Raw genomic sequence first — 24,327 nt, 5'->3', positions numbered from 1 at the left:
CATGTAACCTCCCTGAGCCTCAGTTTTCTCATCAGCCAAAAAGAAGAGAGAGAGAGAGAGAGAGAGAGAGAGAGAGATTACAACATGCAAAAGTGTTCGAAGATTCGGTTTGTGAAAGCGGAGGATACGCTGTAAAGCACCTATGAGTGCTCCGCGCCTGGGACCACTTTTGAAAATATTCCAAGTACCCCCAAGTTAACGTTCTTCACTGCCTTTCTTGTCCATATGGGGTGGGGACTAGCTCCACTCTGCCCCACCAGAACCCTCTGATCTAACTACATCCACCCACGCGCCCCGCCCAGGTGAGCCCACACCTCAGATCCTGGGCAGAGCTCACATTCGAGACCCCGAACGCGCCCACTCGGGACCCATGTGAACCCCCCTCCTCTCTTCTGCACCGCCCCCACCGTTCTACCCAGACTCGAGTGTGCCCACCCACTCAGGCTGCCTTCTTCATCCCAGCGCACGCGCTCAGCTGGGCACACACAAAGGGTCCCCGAGCACACCTGGGGGCGCGAGGCGCCACCGCTGGAACGCGCGGGCCCGGTCGGGCTACAGGCCGCCCCCCCCACCCCCCCGGGCCCCGCAGGTAGTGGCGAAGGGCGGGGTGAGGGGAACCCGTGCGCCGGCAGGGCGGGGCGGGGCCCGCGAGGTGGGGGGGCGGGAGCCTGACGGCCCGGCCGGCAGCCGATCCGCGAGGGAGAGAGGCGCGGAGGCGCGTGGAGTCAGCCGCAGCCGAACCCGCGCCCGCCTGCGCCGCCATGCCCTTGGCCTTCTGCGGCAGCGAGAACCACTCGGCCGCCTACCGGGTGGACCAGGGCGTCCTCAACAACGGCTGCTTCGTGGACGCGCTCAACGTGGTGCCGCATGTCTTCCTGCTCTTCATCACTTTCCCCATCCTCTTCATCGGTGAGCTTTCGCGCGGGCAGTCGGAGCGGAGGGGAGGGCAGAGGCACCGAGGGAGGAGGAGGCTCCGCGCGCCGCGCCGCTCGCCCTCCTCCCAGGGTCCCCTGCTCTGTGTACTACCCTGTAGTCCCCTCACTCCCCGGAGTTCCCTTGAACCCGCAGCAAACAGCGGACGCCCCTGACTTTGGGTTCCCCCAAGTTTTGCCATCTCAGGGTCCGGCTGGAATGGAGAAAGGGGAAAGCAGAGGTTTCTGTACGCCCTGGAAAGGTCGGGAGGGGTCGGGCTGCACCCTCTTTGGAGCTGCGTAGGGAGCCGGGTCACCCCTCCCCCAAGGCACCCTCCCAGTCAGCCGCAACTGGGCCCAGAAGAGGTGCAGCCTGTGCCTCAGAGGCGGGGATGGAACCTCTGTGTTTCCCTGGGGCTGAGTCAGACAGTGGTCAGTAGCCCCGAACAATTACAGGGTCCCACTGCCCTGGGCTAGGAGAGGCAGGATTTAGAGATTTGGTCCCCTTCCCCTGCTACCCAATCCGGACTCCAGAGCGCAAGTTCTCAGGCTCCGTGCAGAGCAGCCCCTGCCTGTGGATGCCAGCGGCCCCCAGCGCCCCTGCTTGAAAGCCCTCTGCAAAGTTGGGTGCCACTGCCGGGACAATCGTGGGTAACGCTTCACTGGGTCCCCTTCATCTCTCTTCAAGACTTTGAATCTCTCAAGCTGGCTAACTCTCTCCTCTCATAGGGTGTCCCCTACCTCCCCATAATGTGTTAATTCACTCTAAGAAAAAAAGCAAATCTTAACATTCACATACAGATTTTGGGAAGAAAGGACAGATTGTTATAAAATTAAAAAGAAAAGGATGCTGCAGAAGCAAAGAGTTGCTAGTTATTGACAAAAACAATTAGAAATAGGATGCAAGCATATGCAATATATGCTCATGTGTGTGTCAAAAATTATACCAGCATTTACACTTCCATTCTCAAACAAATGGTTTATTTTCGGATAAGTTGTCATACAAGAGATCAGCATATAAAATGGATACCTGCAAAGGTGGTTCTGGGAACGTCTAGGCTTCATGCTTGGACATTTATTTCGTGTGTACCAGACGTGGGCATTTTCATGCACAGATGTTCAAATAGGTACACTCCTCACTGTCACCAAGGACCTAGTACCTAAGCACCCTCCTGGGGTTCATGCACTCTCCTCCCAGTGCACCAGGCATCTCCCCTCTTCCTGTCTCTCCTTCCAGGATGGGGCAGTCAGAGCTCCAAGGTACACATCCACCACAGCACGTGGCTCCACTTTCCTGGGCACGACCTGCGCTGGATCCTGACTTTCATGCTGCTCTTTGTCCTGGTGTGTGAGATCGCGGAGGGCATCCTGTCTGATGGGTGAGTTGCCCTCTGAGAATGCAGGAGAGTGGATCTGGTCCAGGGAACTTCCTGAAAGGCTCAGGGAGACCCCCGCTCACCTGCTTTCCATGAGCCAGTATCATTTACTAATAAATTCTGCAACTGTTTACCCAACATCTCCTGTGTGCCAAGCTCTCTGTGCCATGCACTGGACACAAGTGAGACCCAGGGCCTGATGTCAGTGCAGCAGAGTGAAGGGAACCTGGATCTGTATGCCATGACCCAGAGAAATCACTCTAGAGCTTATTAGAGTGCCCTAACTCCTGTGGAAGATGCCCAGCCTCTTCTGCAAGCTGCTGGAGTTCTCTTCTTGGGGGAAAAACAACTCTTGTTTAAGATCTTTCCTTGGTTCCCAATTGTATATAAAGTCCCAACTCCTCAGCCTGGCATCAGGGGTCCTCACAATCAGCTCTTCCTGTAGGAACAAAGGCACCACCTAGAAAAGTAGGTGGGGTGGGATCAGTGCAGCAGGGCTGAAGCATGAATCACAACAGGGGAGTGAGGAGAGCAATGGAGGCTGAGACTTAGAAATTGGGTTAGGGGCATCTCCAGGAGGGCTTCAAATGCCAGGCTGAGTGTTTGGGTTGGATTTTATCAGCAGTTTGGAACAGAAGAGAGATGTAATCAGCACCGCACTTTTAGGTGAGACTCCTAGGCAGTGTCCAGGACAGGGAGGCAGGGAGAGGCTAAAGGTAGTAACCGCACTTGGGAGGTGATTGCTGCAGTCTAGGTGAAAGATAAGAGCAGCCAGAAACGGTGTGTCAGCAGTTAGGGATGCAGAAGAGTAGGGGGTGAAGCAGTCATGTCACTAAGGAAGAATGGAAGAATCAGTAAGACTCTGCGACTGCTTGGGTGAGGGGGTGGAGGAGGGCGGGGGTATTTGGCTTAAATATCTAAGGTCCAGCCCCTCTGAACTGGAATCAGACTATGCCCAGACTCCACTCCTGACAGGCCTGGCTCCTGCAGCTGGACAGTAGGGGGATGGGATCTCCCACCTCTCCACACACTCCCTCACCCTTCCACTCCCAACGTTCCTGCATCCTGGCTTCAGCAGTTATCTCTGCGATGACTGCTTGCCTTGGGACTCTTCTGGATTATCAAAGTCCCCAGACCAGCAAGAAGCCCAGAATGCATACTGCCACATAACTAACAGGTGACAATTCCTCCTCCCACCCCCCATCCTCAACACCCCTTCCAAAGCACACAAATGCTAGAAGGGGGAGGATGCCTTGTGAGCCCCCAGGTTAGAAATACTCACTGGGTTATAATTAGCAAATGACAGAGAGGAAGACACTCTGCCTATGGGGAAGGTAGACCTGGGTCTTCGGCCAGTGCTTCTGCTACCTATATACCAGCTGTGGGACTTAGACAAGCCGTGCAGCTCACTTTCTCTACCTAGGAAATGAGCATCATAATCCCCTTGCATGCTTCACAGTTCTGAAAGGACTGAAATTAGGGCACAGAGGGTGCAGAGCACGGAGTGGCAGAGCCCTGCGCAGATAGTACATTCCTAGACTGTGGGAAACTGAATAGTCAAGTTGAAGACTCCTTCCTGTGGCTCTCCAGCAGCCCCTCCTCTGTGGGCTGCACCTGTATCCCAGACCTCTCCAGCTGATTGCAAACTGCCATCTCCTCCCCAGCAGGCAGGTCAGCTCCTGAACTGGATACCTGTCACCTGGTCTTTGCTGGCCTCCATCTGTGTGCCCACACCCCTGGACAAGCAAGCATGAGAGAGGGGCATTGGAAGCGAGCAGAAGCTACAGACCCTGCCCTGTGGCACCCCAACCCACCCCTGCCTGGGTTTGCAGACCACCCTGGAAATCTAGGGGACAGGTGGGAGTGAGGCTGGTTAAAGCAGTAGTCTTCAAACTCAAGTTTAGTTTAGGGTTAATTAATCAAGGCATCTTTAACCTGCAGGGCTTCCTGCCTTCCATTGGGTATTATTTCTGTATGTGATGTCCTGAAGTCAGAACAACCAGAGTGGTATAGGTTAATGAGGAAATATTTTTAAAAAATATATAACTAGAATGTTTTAAAAAATATTTTCCAGTGTATGTGGCCTGGGAATGTTTTCCCAGGCCACATACACTGGACAAAGCCCATATATAAATTTTTTTTTACACTGTATGGCTGGGGTCCCAGACAGAAATAATAGTGATGATTTCTGGCGTTTATTGAGTTAGGTAATTTCTTACCTAACTCAGTGCATATTATTCAGTAAAGCAGCCAAAACCTATTTTATGAAGTCATGTCATGAAATATTTATTTCAATTATGGTTATTCCTCATCTTATTTCATTTTATAAAATGTTTATCATTTCTACCTCCAATTGCAAAAAAAACGAATTTATTTAAACTTGATATAACGTTTTAGATGTCACTTTAAAAATGTGTGAAACGGCATAGAATTTTTCAAAATTATTTCAAAGAGTACAGAGGCAAGACCACTGGGCAGGGTGCTGATTGCTTCCAGTATCCCCACTAGTGACTCATTGCCTTTTCCTCCTGTATCAGTACTTTGCTGAGAATATCCACTAATCAAATATTAAAGAATATTGACATTTATGGTCTCATTTAACAAGAAATCTGGAGGTCGCCTTTTTCAGTTGGTGTGGTGGTTTAGTGATGGCATCAGGGACCCAGCCTCTTCCCATCTTTCTACGTCATCCTCTGCATGTCGGCCATATCTTCCCCCATGGTCACAAGATGGCTGCCCAGCTGCGGGTATCACTCAGGCAAGGGCAAAGGGGTCATGCTCCCCATATACCTCTTCCTTATGCAAGAGATTGTCCTCTGCAGGCTTTTCTTTACATCTCAATGTCCACTATTGGATGATATGACCACCCTTAGACTAATCACTGGCAAAGGGGTATGGAATTGCATGGCGGCTTGAACCAATCACCATCCATTCCCTGGGGCTTGGTGCATTGCTACTGGAGCAAACTTGTGCAAGGAAGGAGAGGAGCATGCTATTTAGTGAACAGCTCACCCGGCACCCTCCACCCTAGTTCCACCAGACCACTTGGGTTTCCAACATGGCTCTCCTCAGAGCCATGGCTCTCCCACTCCGTCTCTGTTGAACTCCTGTTCATCCTTGAAAGTCCAGCCTAGTGCTGCCTCCTCCGTGAAGCTTTCCCTGGTTGCCCACCCCCTCCTTTGTGCCCTCAGTCTTCTGTCCATCTACTGTATGGCTTCCCTAGACTGTCTGGTCAGACAGTTAAGACTCAGCTTGGTTGCCCCCTCCCTACTGTCAGCTTCTCAAGGGCAGGGACTCTTGGCATGCTGAATAGAAGGAACAGAGCAGGCAAGAGCAGCACTGAGACAGGAGGAGGCATTCTGGCAATGGCAGGAGTCCCAGTGTGGCTTCAGTAGAAAGAGCAAGCTGACAGTGCTAGAACAATGGTTTGAGGCCCCATCATTGGACCTTTGGTGGCAGGCTGTGGATTTTGCTATCTACAGAAGGGAGCCTTGGAAGGGCATGATCAGGGCCAAGTAAGGTGAGATTCCTCACCGGTCGTGGGGAAGCCTGAGATCTGGGAGAGAGCTCTGGCTCCCTATGGGTATTATCACCCAACCAGAGCTCACGCACCGAGGCCTCTAAGTTAAACTGGGGAGTGGATGAGCTAGTATTGACTGCTTCCATCCCCATCCCGAGGGAGGAGACAAAGACAGTGACCTTGAGCTTGTTGCTTAACCTTTCTATGCCTCAGTTTCCTCAACCACAAAATGAGGAGACAAAGAGTACCAAAGATGAAGTCAGCTAACATACATCAGTGCTTCAAACAGTGCCTGGTACACTGTAAATGCTCAGTAAATATTGACTATCAGCGTCATTACACCACCTGGGCAGGGGTGCCAATGCTGACTTATGCCGTTCTTGTTAAATGGGACTGTCCCTAAGACAGTTGTGGTATACAGGCTCCTGTACTGCCCAGAGGACCTCAGGGACAGAGACCAAGCTGTATTCACTCCCAAAGCAGTGGTTCCAGGCCAGAGCCTTTGCAGCTGCAACTATCAAGGCTGGCTTCCCTATGCCATGTTCTGTAAGCATGAACCTAGGGAGAGAAGGCTGTGAATTCCAAAGCCTGAGCACCAAGGTCTCAAAGCATCTCTGTGTGAACTCCTGGGCCCCTAGTTAACAGGCATGTTTGGGGGTGCTGGGCAGAGTTGCCAACACATGGTGTGGAGCTGCACATGTGTCCTGGAGGCCCCACTGTGTGCTGAGCCCTAAGCCCGAGGCCTGGGCGGCTCTGATGGGATACTCAGCACATCTACATCCACTCTCTCTCACTCTTTCTCTCTCTCTCTCTCCCCCATCTCAGGGTGACTGAATCCCGCCATCTCCACCTATACATGCCGGCCGGGATGGCGTTCATGGCTGCTGTCACCTCCGTGGTCTACTATCACAACATTGAGACCTCCAACTTCCCCAAGCTGCTGATTGGTAGGGGAGGGGAAGAGGCGGGGCGGGGGGGGAGGGGAGGGATAGGTACCTCCATTCATTCCTTCAGATAATGTTTACTGAGGACTTCCTCAGTGCCAGGCACTCTTCTTAGTGCTCGAGGTTCAGAAGTAGAGAAGAAAAAATTCCCTGCCCCCGTGGACCATAGAGTCTGGTGGAGGAGCTAGAGAGGCAAAGTCACTAGATAAATAAACAAACAAACAAGTAGTATGATGCTATGAAGAAAATAAAACTGAGTAAATGGTGGAGTGTGATGGAGATGCTGCTGTCTAATGGGGAAGGGTGAGCATATATTTGGGGAAGAATGCTCCACGCAGCTGGAACAGCAAGTGCAAAGGCCTTCTGATAGGAACAGACTTGGCAAAGGGGCCAGTGTGCGTGAACCAAATGAGCAAGGGGAGGAAGGATGAGATGAGGCCAGGGGCCAGGAGAGGAGCAAGAAAGTCTCCTAGGCGTTGGGTCTGAGCACCTGGGCAAATAGTGGTGTTAATAACTGACATGGCAAAGGAGTAGGAATTGGGGTGGAGTGGGGATCAAGTTTTCTGTCTTCATGTCGAGTTTGAGATGTCGCTGAGATACAACTCAAGCATCAAGTAGGCAGTTAAATAAATGAGTCAGACATCCAGGAGTTCAGGGCTGTAGGTGGCGTCTAAAGCCTGAGCCTGGATGCAGTCACCATGAGAGAGAAGAGAAAGGCCACAGGACCAGAAACTGTGTTTGCCAACATTTAGAGGGAATCAGTAAAGAATGCCAGCTTAGAGCTTCTGACACTGTATGGCTGGCGTCCCAGACAGGAACAATAGTGATGACTTCTGGCATTTATTGAGCATGTACTGAGTGCCAGGCTCGGTGCTAAGCTCCTTACATGCGTTATTTCACTTAATTCCCACAATCTCCCTATTGGTACTATTGCTATCCCATTTTATAGATGTGAACACTGAAACTCAGGTTAAAAATATTAACAGTGGATACTTGTTTGGCACTTATTGTGTGTCAGATACTGTTCTAAGCATTTTACCTATATTAACTCATTTGATCCTTACAAAAATGCTGTGAGGCGGGTACCATTATTATTTCCCTTTGCAGGTCAGGAAACTGAGGCTCAGAGGTTAAGTGACTTGCATTAGTCCGCCCCACTAGTCAAGGGCAGAGCCAGGTTTAGATCCCAGGAGTCTGGCAGCCCAGCAGGCTCTTAACCGTTTCGGAGACTGCACGTCTAAGGATGCTCAGGCTGTGTGCGGCCCAGAGTTTTAAACCCTCCAGTCTGCCTCTGTGTTGGGCTCAGCGTGCGTGGCTGAGGTCAGGCTGTTCATCTGGCTGTGGTCAGACTGTGATTTTCAGGAGTCACAGGCTCTAGTTGACATCTGGAGTTTGGAATACTCTATACTAAGCCAGAGATAGTACAGTGTCATGATGGGGCAGAGGGTGTTTCCTGAGCTAATCACAGATCTACCTTCCCAGGTCAGGTGGGAACTGGGTTCCATGAAGATCATCCAGGTGATCCCTCCACCCCAGGGGCCCCATGTGAATGTGGCTGGGGCACTAGGGGCAGCAGGTGGGTAGATGTTAAATACAGGCTTCAGAGAGCCTCCCCACTCCGGTGTCTGAAGCAGCTTCTCATGCACAAAGAACCTCTCATTAACCACCAGGGTCACGAGGACGGGTGCCCCCGGAAACACCCTGTCTGGGCATCTGGTGAGTTCATTTTCTCATTCTCCAGGAAGCACATAATGTTCTTTCCTGAAAGCACAAATTACTACCCAGGGATGGACCAGTCCTTCTCTAAGGAACAAAGACTAACGCCCTCCATTACCCTATGATTGAATTTTGCTCTCCACAGAGCCAGAAGTGCTAGAACAGGGAAAAGAGAGGATATACTTAATGAGCTGCAGGCATAGAGGGCAGTGATCGTGGGGGAATAGCTGGTCCTCTCAGGAGGCTACTGTCTGGTCAAAGTTCTAGAGTCCCACAGAAAGGTGAACCACAATGCGGCTTACATTGTCCCACAAAATAACCTTGATTCTGGGGCCCCAGGTGAGATTCAGGAAATGTCCTATGAGAAAGTCATGTTTGAGCTACGACTGAAGTCTAGGTAGGAACTCACTAGGAGGAAAAAGAGAGGAATGATTCAGGAGAAGGAATAGCATGTGCAAAGGCCCTGAGGCAAGAGAGGCCAAGCACATTAGGAAAGCTGGAAGAAAACCGGGGCTGATGTGCAGAGGAGAAGGGAGCTGAACTTTGAAGGCTGGAGTGGCAGGTGGGGCTTGTACCAGTCAGGGCCTGGAAGGCCACATCCCCAGCACCGGTCTTTATCCCAAGGGCAAGGGGAAACCACTGAGGATTGGGTTTTGTGTGTGAGTGTGTGTGTGTGTGGGGGGGGTAAAATATACATAAAATAAATTTTACCTTTTTAACCATTTTTAAGTACATAGCTCAGTGGAATTAAGTACATTTATAGTTTTGTGCAACCATTACCACCATCCATCTCCAAAATTTTTCATCTTCCCAAACTGAAACTCTGTACCCAGTAAACAGTAACTCCCATTCCCCTCGCCCCCAACCCTTCACAGCCACCATTCTTTCTGTCTCTAGGAATCTGACTACTCTAGGTACTGCATGTTAGTGGAATCATACACTATTTTGTCCTTTAGTGACTGATTCATTTAACTTAGCATAATATCCTCAAAGGTCACCCATGTTTGTAGCATGTGTCAGTATTTCCTTCCTTTTTAAGGCTGAATGATATTCCATTGTATGTATAGACCACATTTGTTTGCCCGTTCACCTGTCTGTGGACACTTCGGTTGCTTCCACATTTGGCTATTGCTGCTCTGAACAAGGGTGCATTGAGTTCATAGTTGATCCAATTGATTGCTTTGTGAAGGTTACATTGGAGGAGGGGAAGCCATGAAAAGGCTCTCAAGGTGGTCCAGGGGAGCCGTGATGGCATCCTGGACCCATCTGTGGCCACCGGGATGGAAAGACATGAATGGATTCAAGGTAGAGGGTAAAATAGACAGATATTGATCATGAGTAGAATATGGGTCCAAGGGAGAGAAAAGGGAGGGAAGAAGCAGGAGAAATGGGAATGCCAAGCTTAAGCCTCCTCAGCAGCCCCGGTTTCCTTTCACCTTTTCTCAGCCAAGCATGAAACTTTGGCTGGGCTACTGTGTCTGGCAGCAGGCCGACGGCACAGCACTCTAGGATGGGACTGTGGAAATAACTCTGGGCTTAGTCCTGGGTCCACCATGTACTCCCTGTGTGCCCTTAGATAAGACACTCGGGCTCTCAGAGCCTGTTTCCCTGTCTGGACAGGAAGAGTAAGTCCCTGCCTAAGTCACAGGGTTATTGAGGAGATCAGATCAGACCGTGTCTGCTAAGTGTTAGAGGCAAGACCAGTGTGAGGCATATTGTCAAGTCTTGGTCCCAGTAGGTGACCGTCACTGAGAGCCTGGGTTAGAGTCTGCTGGGGGAGTGTGGGTGTGGAGGCAGAGGGGTGGCCTCCAGCTGTGGGGTTCCTCATGACCTGGAGACCATACCTAGCTGAGAGGACATCTTCCCAGTCCTGAGGGCTGGGACCAGAAAGCAGACGTTTCTGCCCTGTCCCAGTGCTCTCACCCAAGGACCTGAGATAGAGGGCATTTGCCCCTTCCTGGGCAAGTTCAATGCCCCGACCTAGCTTCCAGCCCAGAGCCAGGCTGGGGCAGACCCCAGCTTTTGTCCCCAAAGATGCCCCAACATCCACGTCCAGGCCCACCTAGGGATGGAGGGCAGGGTGAAGGTCTCCTTCCTCTCTGTGATTCCTCTAGAGAGGAACTCTAGGGGATTTGGGTTGACTCTCTGCACATGGCTCTAAGGAGTGAGGGGGAAAGGAGCTGCCTGTGCTGAAGCACCCCCTAAAGGGGGACTTAATGCTGTTTTGTCGTTGTTGCCAGCTGACAGTTATTTATTAGTGGGTGGTCATGGTGGGAAATGAAAGGATAGAATCTACTGGTAGCTTCTGATATTTATAATCTCAGGCCTGAAATCTGGAGATAATATAAACAGCTGATGTCCAAAGGGTACCCAGTGCATGCCAGGCTCCTTGTGCTAAATACTTTCCATACATTGCTCACCACAACCTTTGAGGTAGTACTACTATTATCCCCACTTTATGGATGAGGAAACTGAGGCATAGATGGGTTAAATGACTTACATAAGGCCACATAACTATTAAGTCACAGGATCTGAGCCCAGGTGTATCTGGCTGCAGAGTGCAGCTCTAATCACTGTATACACTGCCTCACAGGTCTGTGACTCATTTTCCTGTATCCCTCATTCCCCCAGGGCCCCTGGGGGGCATCATCATGCTGTAGTGGGCTCTGGACTGGGGGGCCAAGGACCTAGGCCCTCACCCTCTCTGTTCCTAGCTTGCTTTGAGCTGGGGCAGGTCATCTCCTCTTCTCTGGGCCTCAGTTTCCTCATCTATAAAATGAAAGGGCTGGGATGAAAGGCCATTAAGGTATTCCCAGCTTGGAAATCCACAAGGAAGCCATGGTAGGTTGGAGCCCACGGGCAGCCCTGCCACTTAATAACTATGTGACCGTGTGCCAGTTACCTAATCTTTCTGAGCCTCGATTCCTTTGTTAAATTGAGTGTGTGACATTCTTCTTCTGTCACAAGGTTATTGTAAGGAAGAAATAAGATCATATGTTTAAAGTGCTTACTTGGCACAGCACCTACAGCTTAGCTAAATTCAAGAAATAATTTCCCTGTTTTTCTTATTATTATTTAATTATAAAGGGTTACCAGCTTGACTTCCAAGATAATGTTTTTGAGCATGCCTATCCTGAATGTTTTAATGTATGTACGTCATCTCACAACTGACATACTCATATATTCACATACACGCATCCCTTTACTCAGAAATGTGCACCCTCACGTCTATAACACTTGCTTGTTCATATGCACACCTCGTCTCTGACACACATTTCCTCGCCTCTCCCACACACTCTCACACATGAGTGCACACACACACACACACACACAGGAGTTGTGCACACACATCCTCTGTGCTCTCTGTCCCTCCTCGGCAGCCCTGCTAGTGTACTGGACCCTGGCCTTCATCACCAAGACCATCAAGTTTGTCAAGTTCTACGACCACAACATCGGCTTCTCGCAGCTGCGCTTCTGCCTCACGGGGCTGCTGGTGGTCCTCTATGGGATGCTGCTGCTCGTGGAGGTGAACGTCATCCGGGTGAGGGTAAGCAGGCCTCTCCTCGGCTGCCACCACCCGCCCGCCACCCACCTGGGCCAGAGCGGGGCTTCTGACCAGTGTCCTGCCCTGGGGTGTGGGCCGCCACCCTGCTTCTTAACCAAGCCCTAGAAGGAGTCAGCTTTTTCTTCCTGACCCCCAAAGGAGAGTTGAGGCCAGTGGGAGAAGTGTAGGGAGAAATATTCCATCTGGCCCAGCGGCCCAGAGGTAGAGGAGGTGAAAGGATGTGTTAGCCAAATTTACAGGATTCTGGGTTTAATCCCACAGAGAGAAAATAAAGGCTTTAGGTACTGGCTTCTCCGAGTTTATTTGATGGGGGGCGGCTTGTGTTTTATTTTAATGTATTCATTTAGTTACACATATACATGAATGAGTAAATGAGGCTGCATACGTATCTTTTGTTTTGTTGTTATTTTTGCTTGCCCCCTTTCCCTCTCTCAGGTTTCTACCCTCCCCTCCCTGACCTTTTCCTCCCCAGGTTAACAACCTAGTATGTGTTCTTCCATTGCTTATTTTTATTACTATAATGCCATAAACTTGTATCTATTCAGGGTTTTTTTCCTCAACATATAGGTATACAGTTTTTTTCTCTCAATATTTGTTTTATAGAAATGGGATCACATACACAGTTTTATGCATCTTGCTTTTCTCATCCGACAGATATCTCTTAGGACTCCCTCCAAGCCTGGTATGGCTAGTTTTCTTAATGGCTGCATAATATTCCATCATGTGGATGAGCCATAATTTACTCAGCTCTTACCCTATTGATGGGGATTCACTTTGTTGCCGAGTTTTTGCCTTCACAAATAATGGCATATTAAACATACTTGTGTCTTTATGTATTCTGCTTGTATTTCTATGGGAGAGAGTCCAAGGAAGGGAGTTGCTGCTTCAAAGGGTCTGTGTGTTTTAAGTTTTAATTAATGTTGCAGGTTGCCTTCCAGAAAAGCAGTAATCTACCAGCAACGAATTAGACAACCCTCCCTTCCTCCAGCCAGCAGTGGGGGTTATAGCCATTTCTAATTCGGGCCAGTCTGATGAGTGTAAAATGCTACTTTAATTTGCATTCCTCTGACTCCTCTGCTTTTAGTTGATTTGCAGGATACAAAGGTCTTATACATTCCCTGCCTCAACTGACCCTCGTAGCACCCCTGTGATGCAAGTACCATCCCCTTTTTAGATGAGGAAACATTTTAGATGAGATTTGTTCAAAAACACCTAGCTATTAAGTGGAGGATGCAGGATTCAAACCCGGGTCTACATGGCTGTACATGAAACATGGTGGAGTCCTCAGATTTGTGGAGAAGAGGGTATATGAGAGATCTCTGCTCTTCCCCCACCCGACTGGAACCCAACCAGGGCATTTAGAGCAAGCCTCAATGAAGAGTTACAAGTCAGGAGGCCCCGGTGCTGGTGGCCAAGCAGTTTTGATGTTCCTTTTCCTGGAAATAGGCCAACGATGGCCTCATCTGTTAGAGGCCAAGGGTGGGATGTCATAACCCCAGATTTCACTGGGACAAACTGGAGAATGGCGAGAAGTTGCACTTACCGATCCCCAGTGGCCTGTGTGCCCCACAGAGGTACATCTTCTTCAAGACGCCGCGGGAGGTGAAGCCCCCTGAGGACCTGCAGGACTTGGGGGTGCGCTTCCTGCAGCCCTTTGTGAACCTGCTGTCCAAAGGCACCTACTGGTGGATGAACGCCTTCATCAAGACGGCCCACAGGAAGCCCATTGATCTCCGAGCCATCGGCAAGCTGCCCATCGCCATGAGGGCGCTCACCAACTACCGGCGGCTCCACGAGGCCTTCGATGCCCAAGCGGTCAGTGGGCACAGCCACACGGCCTGTTCCCTGCCCTCTGGTGGAGAGTCACAGATGGGGACCTCAGAAAGCATCAGGTCAAACCCCTGGTGGGACAGGCAGGGAAACTGAGGCCCAAGGAGGGAAGGAGGCTTGCCCTAAGTCACACAGTGAACCAGGGACAAGTTCAGGACCAAAGAGTCATCAAGTTGTCACAGTTGCAATGGCTCTTAAGGTCTAACACCCTCATTGTCCAGGTGGGGAAACTGAGGCCCTGAGAAGGGAAGTGACCCCACTGAATTCCCCAGGCCCTGTGCTCGCTCTTCTGGAGCTCAGTGACTGTAAAGGTGGGGATTTTCACCCGTTTTAGAGAGCAGGGTCATTAATGGCCTGATTCTTACAATAATTCTATGAGTTGGGCCAGGCAAAGATCTCCCTATATCACTGAGGAAGAAACTAAGGCACCAAGAAAAGCCATGACCTCCCCAGAGCTGGCCCACAGCTGACAAATGACAGAGCTGACCTGACTCCCAGTACAGTGCTCCTTTGCTGCCTCTGCCCTAGCACAGTGGGGAAACACTGAGGCGGTTACAGTGGCAGGTGGTAACAAGTGAGTGTGGCATATATCACTCTCACTACAGTGCTATGCTCATCACATAGTACCTGAGCAGCTCTGTGACGTCGATCAAGCTCTTGGCCTCAGTTTCCCCATCTGAACCATGTTGGCATTGATAAGGCCCACCCAACCGTGCCCTTGGGGGCTCCATTTCATCCTGGAGTTCCCCTATTTGCAGCAGACGTGGCCACTGGGTGTCCCCAGGCAGCAGGAGCCAGGGGCTTCCTGGGATGCCGGGCCCGGCTCTGAACGGGCCCTCAGCCACTCTGACCTGACTGTGGGTCTCTCTGGGCAGCAGAAGGACACACAGAGCCCACAGGGGGCCCGGGCCATCTGGCAGGCACTCTGCCATTCCTTTGGGAGACGCCTGGTCCTCAGCAGCACTTTCCGCATCTTGGCCGACCTGCTGGGCTTCGCGGGGCCCCTGTGCATCTTTGGAATCGTGGACCACCTCGGGAAAGAGAACGGCGTCTTCCAGCCCAAGGTAGGTCACCCAGGAGGAGAGCAGGGCAAACCTCTGGGAGGTTTTCTCTAGTGAGTGTGAATGTGCCAGAGACTGAAATGTGTGAGCTGTGGCTGAACTAGGGCAGCTGCTAACACACGCACAAAGCCCTTGGCTATATCCCCCTCCAAAGATGCTCTGCATCCTGTCAAGAGAAATGTCAAGAGGTGAGCTTGTGCCCCGAGAGGATTTCTGGTGCCCTGCTCTCCTCTCCACACCATTACCACCATCGTACCTCTCCCAGTTATTTAGTCACTGAGGAAGTTGCAGGAAGTGCACTAGCCAGTGTCTAGGGCTTTTGTGATGTATTGGCTTTTAGGTCCTGTCATCTTCATAGACTCTAAACACCTTTTCAGGGATCTGGCTTCCTCAGTTCTGTATATGCATAGCACTCCAAGTTCTACAGGGGCATCTTGGGGGTAGGGGACTAGGAAAGCTCCAGGCACAGGGCTTTTTCTCCCCCCACTCCAAAATTCATGCAGAGCTGCTCCGGTTATAATACATTGGACTTTGCATTAAACTGTCCTTTTCAAAAAGAGTTTCATGTCTTAAAAATACTTGACGCTCACGGGACTAGATGATATCCACTGGCCTTTCCAGCTCTAAAGATGCTACAAACTGAAATTCGTTGGACAAAAGACACAGAAAAATCTTTCTGGGGGGTTATTTTCCCTGCTTGGGGCAATAGCATCCTCTCTGGGGTGGGGTAGTGTGGGGTACTTAATTCTTTCATCTGTTTCTTTGCTGCCACTTAGGTTTAGATGGTCACAAAATGGAAAACCTTTCATCTCTAATGAGACTCACAGTTTTATTTTCCCAGCAAGAACATCATTATAACCTTTTAACCACAAACAGAGAATCCAAAAATGAGGCAGAGAATTACTAATTAGGGATCTTAGTAATTTATGATATTCCCTTGTGCAATGTTATCTATCTCATGGGCTTCAGAATCGCAGATAACATTTCATCCTCCGGAGGTTTATATGAATTTTTTTCCTGTGTTATAATTAATCAGCTGGGCACTTTTGGTCAGAAATATGAAACACTCCGAGTCCATTTGATTTATTCAGCAAACGTTTCTTGAATCCTACTACTGTATGTGCCAGACCTGGGTTAGGCTGTGGGACGACGGAGGCAATGGTTATGATAAGGACTATTCACAATAGTAACAACCACTTATCTGACTGCTTAATACATGCCTGACTGTGCAGGAGTTACCCATGTGTTATCTCATTTAATCTCTGAAACAACCCTTTGGGTAAGTTTTATTTTTTTTGTACCAGTTTTATTGAGATGTGATTCACATCATATAATTTATGAGATAGGGACTTTTATTTCTGTTTTACAGATGAGGGATTAGAAGCTCAGAGAGGTTAAGTAATTTTCTATCAGTTCTCTCAGCTAGTTAGTGATAAAGTCAGCATTTGAACCCAAGTCTCTTAATCTTACACTTACAATCATGATGCTAAATTGACTATTATTATTATTATCGAGCCATTACCTCTGGATCCAAGGATTGTGATAGCCAATGGAGGAGATAAAAATCTAAATAAGATATTTTTATATCGTGTGTTACATACTACATACACTTAGGTATATACAGAGAACTCTGGGAAGAGGAAGTGATTCACTCAGCCATGATAGGTTCATAGAGGAGAGGGTTATTTAAATGGGGCCTTAACAGATGAATAGGAGTTGACCGGGCTAAGATGGGCAGATTTCTTGCTTAATCAAGTATGTGAGGACTCTTTTTGCTTATTTAGACTTTGATGGCTTTTGAGGCCTTCTCTGGCTTTTGAGTCTGTGAACTTTACCTGGCCCAAAAAGAGAGGGGGAAAAGACCGCTTCTCTTTTCCATAAGACTGTTCAACCTTTTAGCTTAAGTCTGACCATAAGTGATCCCAGAATACTCTACATTGGTAATCCCACAACTTCATGGAGCCAGTTATTAATATTAGGAGGAAGTGACACAGGCTAGAGCCCTTATCTGCTTGTCCGCATTGTCTTTTTCTTATGTTTCCCAAAAATCATGTGGGATTCTCCTCAGGAGACAGCTCTGAGGCAGGATGCACCAAAGAGATGTGAGAACAGCACTTAGAATATGTTAGTTCCTCTGAATGTTAGTTTTGACTTCTCTTTTTATTTATACACCAACCCTGGGCTTTATTGCCCTCTCACTGGAATGCTCTTGTCCTAGTTACTTGTCAGCACATAAATCCCCGAGACAGATGGCCCTGCCTCAGTGGCAGCAGGCCTTACCAGATTTAATATTTGTTCCTTGCGGCCCAAATACAATCAGCAAATTACAGACATAGAAACAAGAGTTGAAAGTAAATATAGTCTCTAATATCAGCAACAGAGAATCTTCACTCTTGCGGTTGCCTGGGATATGACTTAATTCTCATTTGGGCTTCTGGGCCCAGAAAACAGGAGAAAGAGGTCATTTATTGAGGTCATTTGGTTGATCCCCCTTCCTCGCAGCAGCTCTACCCCAGAGAGACAGGAGCTATTCTGGTCTTTATGAAGCTACAAGGAGGGGAGGGTTCTAGCTGCATGTTAGTGTTTAACAAGCCTCTCGGTGAGAAAGACCTTCTTTCCACTCAGCCTGTATTTACCCAGCTTCAGGCGGCACAGGCAGGCACAGGCAGGCACCACTGTTTACTTCATCGTCAGTGGCTGCCCTGTCCTCTCTTCCCTTTCCAGGACACTGGCAGTTGGCAAGAATCATACCACCCTTGGCATCTGCAAGGACAAACATTTTTCATTTCTTTAATTATTGGAAGTGTCTCATGGCCTGCCAAATCGTTGACTCTCCTGTCCCCCTGCCACTCCCCCAGAAAAAGCTGTGACCCAGGCTGGGCACAGCCCATGATATATCTCTTTCCAGCCCCCAGCCCCACCCTACCCCCACCCACAATCTGTCACCTGCCATGGATGCCACTGATCTGTCTGAAGGGTGATGAAATTGGAATCACAAAGAACTGCGGGTGTCTGAAACCTGCCAGCACTCCTCTAGGCTGTCAGCTGAGCAGAGAAAGAAGGAACATTCTGAGTGTGATCTCAGGGCCAAAGCTTTGAACGGCCTCTGAATCTCAGCGGGAAAACGTGTGTAGGGTTGTGAGTGTGTATGTGTTTGTTTCTGAACGAATTCTCCAGGGAACTGCTTATGATTCTGTATGTGGATCCTTCTGTTTGTCCTTGTGTCTCTTGGTTTGTCTTTTTCCATGTGTGTCCATGTCCCCACTTGGGTGCCTGTATTTGTGACTCTCCCTATGGGTGACTTTGTGAATGTGCATGTATTTCTGTGACTTTGTCATGTCAGTGTGAGGATTCATCTCTTCATGACAACATCCCGGCAGCTTCTCTGGCCGGGCATGCCTCCCTTTACCTCACTAACCCCTTCTCAGCAACCAAGACTCAGCTCAAATTATGTCACCTCCTCCAGGAAGCCTTCCTCTGGTTGAATTAGATGCGCTGCCTCTGTGCTCCCATAATATCCTATGCTTGTACCATCAAAGCAGCCCTGTCTCCTTACTGGACTGACCCTGAGTCCCCTAAGACAAGAACTGCATTGTCCCACCTCTGTGAGCCCAGCTCCATGCCTGACACCCGGGATGCACAAGAGAAATGATTCTTCAACAAATAATGCAGAAGTTAGCGTTTATTGAATGCTTACACTTACTCGTTTTTTAAACCTGCACTGTTACATTGAATCTTCACAACAACTCCGTGAAGTAGAAACCCTTCATGACCTCATTTTACAGGTGAGGAAACTGAGGCTCAGAGAAGTTCAGCAGTGACCTAAGGACACCATGGCTAATATATAATGAGTCAGGGCTCTTACTGAGATATAGCTGCCCCAAAGTCTAGGTGCTATAACACCATGTCAAATGGTTGTAGACAGATGAGTGGGTGGGTGTATCGGTCCATGCGTGGTCAAAGATACTCCTCATTGTTTTCACCCATGGCCATCCAGGTCTGGGACCTATGGGCAGTCCACATTTTGGCCCCTGCCAAAATTGGAAGCAAGAGCCCAAGGGACCACCTCTCCTTTAAGCTCCAGAGAACAAGGGAAGGGAGTCTTTCCAGTCATACCTCTGGCCAGGGAGGGGTATTGGGGGAGCAGAACTGTAGAATCAAGAGCTCAGGTCCTAGTTCTAGGTGCACCTCTGCCACAAACTAGCTTTATACTCCTCAGCAGTCACTTACATTCTGCAGGCCTTGCCTGGCTCAAGGGCAAAATGAGGAAATGTGTAAGAATTTCTATAGAAAGTAGATAGGGGATGGAGATCATATGCATTGAGTAATTTAAAAAATACTTACTGAGCACAACTAGGAAATCCCTGGAAACAAACAATTTATTCCCTGAGAGATTATAGAAATGTGAGACTGGGGCATCTGATCTTCCAAAGCATTTACCTTCCACCAAATGTCAAGTTGTAGGTCCTTGGACTTTTCTCTCCTGCCATGATGCCTTCGGGATGCCGGGCAGTGGCCAGTGCCCTCACACCCATTGACAGCTTCCCAGGGCCCTCTTCTCACTAGGCTTCACCCGGGCCTGCCATCCTTGGGCAGCACCCCAACCCTCTTTGGCTAATCTAGTCCCTCTCCTTATTCAGAACTTAACTATACTGGATGCCATCATTTTTAAGCTGTCTCCTTGAAGAGAGATGAGATAACGACCTAATAACTTATACCTGCACAGAGATTTTTATTTTAACAGGTCACAAAATTGTTGATCCAATAGAAATAAAGTTTGTGACTCTTGGGTGTATGCGTTGCAGGGAGAAGGGGTCCAGGCTTTGCCTTTAGAGCTGCAAAAAAAGAATCTGTTGCCTTGTTAAAAATGTACAAATATTGATGAATGCATTTAGCAAATACCATCCATAGCCTAACCAACATTTATGATCCATTGATTTTTCCAGCCCTCATTCTCCAGCCTATGTGTTTTCTGATCATTGTAACACAGCACACGCGTGGCATTCCACGCTGCTCAAGAGCTTTCATGATGATCAATGTCCTTGGGTACATAGAATTCCCATGAGTATCATAATACACCTGACCATTTCCTACGGTTGGGCATTTACATGGATTTTTGCACTCTGTCCTGCTCTAATCCAAAGATAAAACATCTTTGAATATACAGCCATCTCCTTGTTATATTATTTCCTTTGGGATGCATTTCCATGATGTACTTTGTTGCTTTAAAATAACGGACTCCATTCTCCAGAGCTGGGCCTCTGCCCAGGACAATAGAGCAGGATTCCAAGGCGAATTAAACAGGACCAGGTTTTCCCAAGCCCTCGTACATTCATTTTTTACTCAGAACCAGCCACATGAGCATGTTTCTGTCCCCGACAACTCATAAGCTTGTAGCTGACAGTAAGAGACTCAAGGTCAAAAGGCTGGATGAGGTCTAGGCCGTGGGTCTGGGGTAGAGTTTTGGGCATCACACAGGTTCATGTTCATATATTCTCCCTGACCAGCATGTGGCCTGGGGCCAGCCACTTAGCTGTGCTGAAACTCCGTTTCCTCGTGTATAAAACTGGGCTAATACCGATACCCTTCCCACTACGGTTCTATGAGGATGGAGTTCTGCACCTGATAAATATTGTGTCCTGCCCCTGGCTCCTCCGCAACACTGCAGCCCAATGTTAAGGTCCATTTTGCTGCTTCCAGCCCACTCTTACCCACTACCTTCTCCCTCTGGTACTTTGACAAATGACAAAGAGTCGGGGCCTTCAGGCCTCAGTCAGCCTTCATCTAAGAGTCCTGCGTGTATCCCTCCATGGTCTTACTGTGTCTGCTTCCTGCTGTCCCCAAAAGGGAAAGATCGCTGTTCCACGGAGCAAGGGAGAGACAGTGGTAAGCAGGACTAGCTCCACAGAGCACGGAGGGCTGGTTTACAGGGCCCTGTTGAACTGAGAGGCAAGATCTTTTCTCCCATCAGGATGCCCTGTATCCAGGATCCAGGACTTTCTGACTCTAAGAAAAGGACTCCACTCGGACTCCTGCCCCACTCAGCCTGACCATAGTCATGGACATGCCCTCAGCAACTTCTCCTCAGTTTCTTCCCACCACTCTTTACCCTGCAGCAGCTCCCACACCTTTCCAAATAGCTTGCAGAGGTCAGAGCAGAGTCTCAGAAAGGGGAGAGTTCTGTCTTCATGGAAATATTGGTGGGGCTCTGCTGGGGAGCCATGAACTTAATCAAGATCAAAATTTTCTTGGGAGCTCTTGATGCTGAATTTGGAAACAGTCATGATGCTGTTCCCTGATATCTTTAGCAACAAAGTCAAAACGTTTGTTTTTTCCCACTGCTTATCATCTGAGATCTTGTTGAAGGTGCAGCAAGGGAAACTTAAATTTAATAGGAGGTCCTGGGAGCCCACAAGTCTGGGAGGCTTGGGTCTGAAATCTTTTCAGTTTATTATAGGCTGATAGATGAGTTCCCGTCTCTCTCCCGGAAGCATTACAGTGTCATGTTTTCCACTGGTCTGTTCTGCCCAGAAATTATTACAGAGCAGGCTGTTGGTGAGTGTGCAACAAGGCCTCAGCTGATTCTGATTTTTTTTTTAACTTTTATTTATTTTAAGTGTGTTTTTCCAGGACCCATCAGCTCCAAGTCAAATAGTTGTTTCAATCTAGTTGTGGAGGGCACAGCTCACAGTGGCCCAGGTGGGGATCAAACTGGCAACCTTGTTGTTAAGAGCACCGCGCTCTAACCAACTGAGCTAACCAGGCTTCCCCCCACCCCCGATTCTGTTTTTATGGCAGAGAACAGACATCATGGGATTAATGTTCTAGCACTCCTGGTGTTGGCTGCTCTGTGATTCGCTCTATTTATTCTCGTTCCGTTCAGAGTGATCTCCCCTGAGCCTGGTGGCCACAATGCAGGAAGTCATGTTTATGAGCGTGAGGTTAGAACTGGGCCACATTCTGTTCCCCTAAGAGGGATGATGAAGAGGGTATAGGCAGCCCTCCCTGTAATTGAAAGAATGTTTAGTTGGATTTATCAGTCTGATTTTTCACTCAACAATTGCACAAGGCTTTGCAAGCATGAAGGGTCCTATAATAATGGCCATTATGGCACAGTAACGGGTATGAATGGTGGTCTTTGTGCTGCAATGACAGCCACCTCTGACCTTCTCTTTCCAACAGACACAATTTCTCGGGGTTTATTTTGTCTCATCCCAAGAGTTCCTTGCTAATGCCTACGTCTTAGCCGTGCTTCTGTTTCTTGCCCTCCTACTGCAAAGGACATTTCTGCAAGCATCCTACTATGTCGCCATTGAAACCGGAATTAACTTAAGAGGAGCAATGCAGGTACTTGGATGATTATTTTTTCACTTCATAATAAGAACCACATGATGTGTCCTCATGGGCACTCAAGAATAATGCTGCTGTGACTTTATTTTTCTGTGTGGCTCTTTAACAGTGTTTCTGAAACAATGACCATTGACAAAGCAGTGTGGGATCGTGGAAAGTGCCTTGGATTGGACTTGGGAAATGTAGTTCTAGCCCTGGTTCCGCCTTGGATTACACCCCAGATGTCAGCCCTTAGACCTCCACATTTTCCAGCCTTGAATGGGACAGACATCACTAATCGATCACAGCACTCTTTCCTGCTGAATGCAAATCCAGCCTCAGGATCCTTCTCTAGATACTGTTTCAGAGTTCTGCTACCAGACAGTCTTCTTTGGGTGCAAAACGGGAAACATGTTTGACCACCAGGACTGGAGAGCCTCTAAGACCTACTGGGTCATAATGAGAGAGACCTTTCTGGTCTGATAGGTACCTTGGGTCTAGCTTCTTGCTCCTGCCTCCCACAGGTTCCTTCCTTCTCAGAGTCAGTTAGAAGGATGAGCAAAGTCAAGGACGATTCAGGATCCCTTTACGCAAGGTAGTGATGAGAGTTGTCTAAGTCCCAGTGTTTTTATGAGAATTTTGGTTCAGCTGTTGGCATGGAGAGACCCAGTATGATCGTGGTATACATAGGAGAGAAGTTTCTTTTTCACAGGGCTGGGATGGCAGCTTCACAATCATCAGAGACCTTGGTTCTTTCTGCAGTGTTGCTCTGCCAGTCTTCTCACAATTACTTTTGTCTTATGGTTTAAGATGACTATTGAAATTGCCACTGTTGTGTCTACATTTAAACCAGCAGAAGAAAGATGGGCCAATAGGAGGGAATGCTGCCTTCTTTTAAAATCATAATACAGAAGTTGCACATATTCTCTTCCATCTCATTAATGAGAAATTCCCCACATGGCCCTACCTAGAGAGGTTAAAAAGTGTGATCTTTATTCTTGAAAGCCATATATACCCACTGGAAATTCCTCTTGTGAAAAGGAGAGATTGGCTATTGGGGGACAACTCCAGATTCCACCATATCCAGCAATTCCTCTGACGTCAGTAAAACACTAGGAAGTTGTGACTAGATCCCAAAGCCACCTCATTCTTCAAAAATGTTCCTCAGAATCATTAACATTGACTGGTCCTCGGGGAGCCAGGATCAGAGGCTTTGCAGAAAAGGGACTAAGAGAAGCAGGGGACAGCCTGGGCTAGGGACAGTGTCAGGACCCAGACTCCGGTTGTCTTGGTGTACTACATGTGTGTGTATGGGTGGCACCCCCTAAAAATGTGTAGTGCACAAGCTGTGCAGCAGTACATGACAACACTGCCATCCTCAGTGGTTTTTCATTGAGAAAGCAGAGCCATTTCCTCAGGAATGTCATCAGGTGAGAATGATGGAAAGAGCCCAGGAAAATCCAAGACCCTCTAAGATTCATAGGGGCTCAGAACTAGGAGGAACCAAGCTATTGCTCAGTTCAGAAAACCTCTCTGAAAATCCCAGCCCCTGCGCAGACCCCTCCAGTGACAGGCAGGCATGCACCACCACAAACAACAGCCAATTTTTTAGTCAAACAGTTTTGTAATTAAACCTACTTTCGATTTGTAAGTCATCTATAACTCGCACTCTGGCCCAGTATTTTCCAATTATACTAAAAGAGCCAAAAATGGTTTTTTAATGTATTAGCATGTAATTGTTTTTATCAAACTGTCTGAATCTTTTGCATTAATAAGAGAGAGTGATTCATATGCCACCAAAAGGAAATTCTAGCATCAATTATGGAAACGAATTAGAAAACTCTCTGTCAGAGATTTACAGAAAAGTATAGATAAAGGTCTGTGTCTTCGTGAGTTTGAGAATAATCACATTTCTTGCATGAAAAGTTATTAATCAAAATTCTTGTTATATATATATATATATATATATATATATATATATATTTTTTTTTTTTTTTTTTTTTACATTCTAGCTATCGGATGGTTGTGTATTTCTAGTATCCTGATCTTTAATAATGCTTACTTTGGTAGAGTCT

The 24,327-nt window shown here is 48.4% G+C and overlaps 1 protein-coding gene across 11 annotated transcripts in view; it reads left to right on the top strand.

Annotated features, from left to right (window-relative positions):
• The first annotated feature begins 581 nt into the window (after positions 1–581).
• ABCC8 (ATP binding cassette subfamily C member 8) overlaps positions 582–24,327 on the top strand; it is a 76,987-nt gene continuing 53,241 nt past the window's right edge. For 2 of the 11 annotated variants that reach the window (XM_074336085.1, XM_074336082.1), the window contains exons 1-7: positions 592–909; positions 2,149–2,290; positions 6,633–6,754; positions 8,234–8,467; positions 11,848–12,014; positions 13,605–13,847; positions 14,738–14,926. In XM_074336085.1, coding sequence (XP_074192186.1) covers positions 762–909; positions 2,149–2,290; positions 6,633–6,754; positions 8,234–8,467; positions 11,848–12,014; positions 13,605–13,847; positions 14,738–14,926 — 1,245 coding nt within the window. In that variant the 5' untranslated portion in view covers positions 592–761. Of the gene's footprint in view, positions 910–2,148; positions 2,291–6,632; positions 6,755–8,233; positions 8,468–11,847; positions 12,015–13,604; positions 13,848–14,737; positions 14,927–22,105; positions 22,271–24,327 lie in introns of all 11 variants that reach the window. The other 9 variants (XR_012497534.1, XR_012497533.1, XM_074336083.1 and 6 more) reach the window with 9 other exon arrangements.

This window comes from Rhinolophus sinicus, linkage group LG06 (genome assembly GCF_036562045.2).
Source record: "Rhinolophus sinicus isolate RSC01 linkage group LG06, ASM3656204v1, whole genome shotgun sequence".
Taxonomy (NCBI): Eukaryota; Metazoa; Chordata; class Mammalia; order Chiroptera; family Rhinolophidae; genus Rhinolophus; species Rhinolophus sinicus.
Note: the sequence above shows the minus strand (reverse complement) of the source record. Positions and strands in the feature narration are given on the sequence as shown.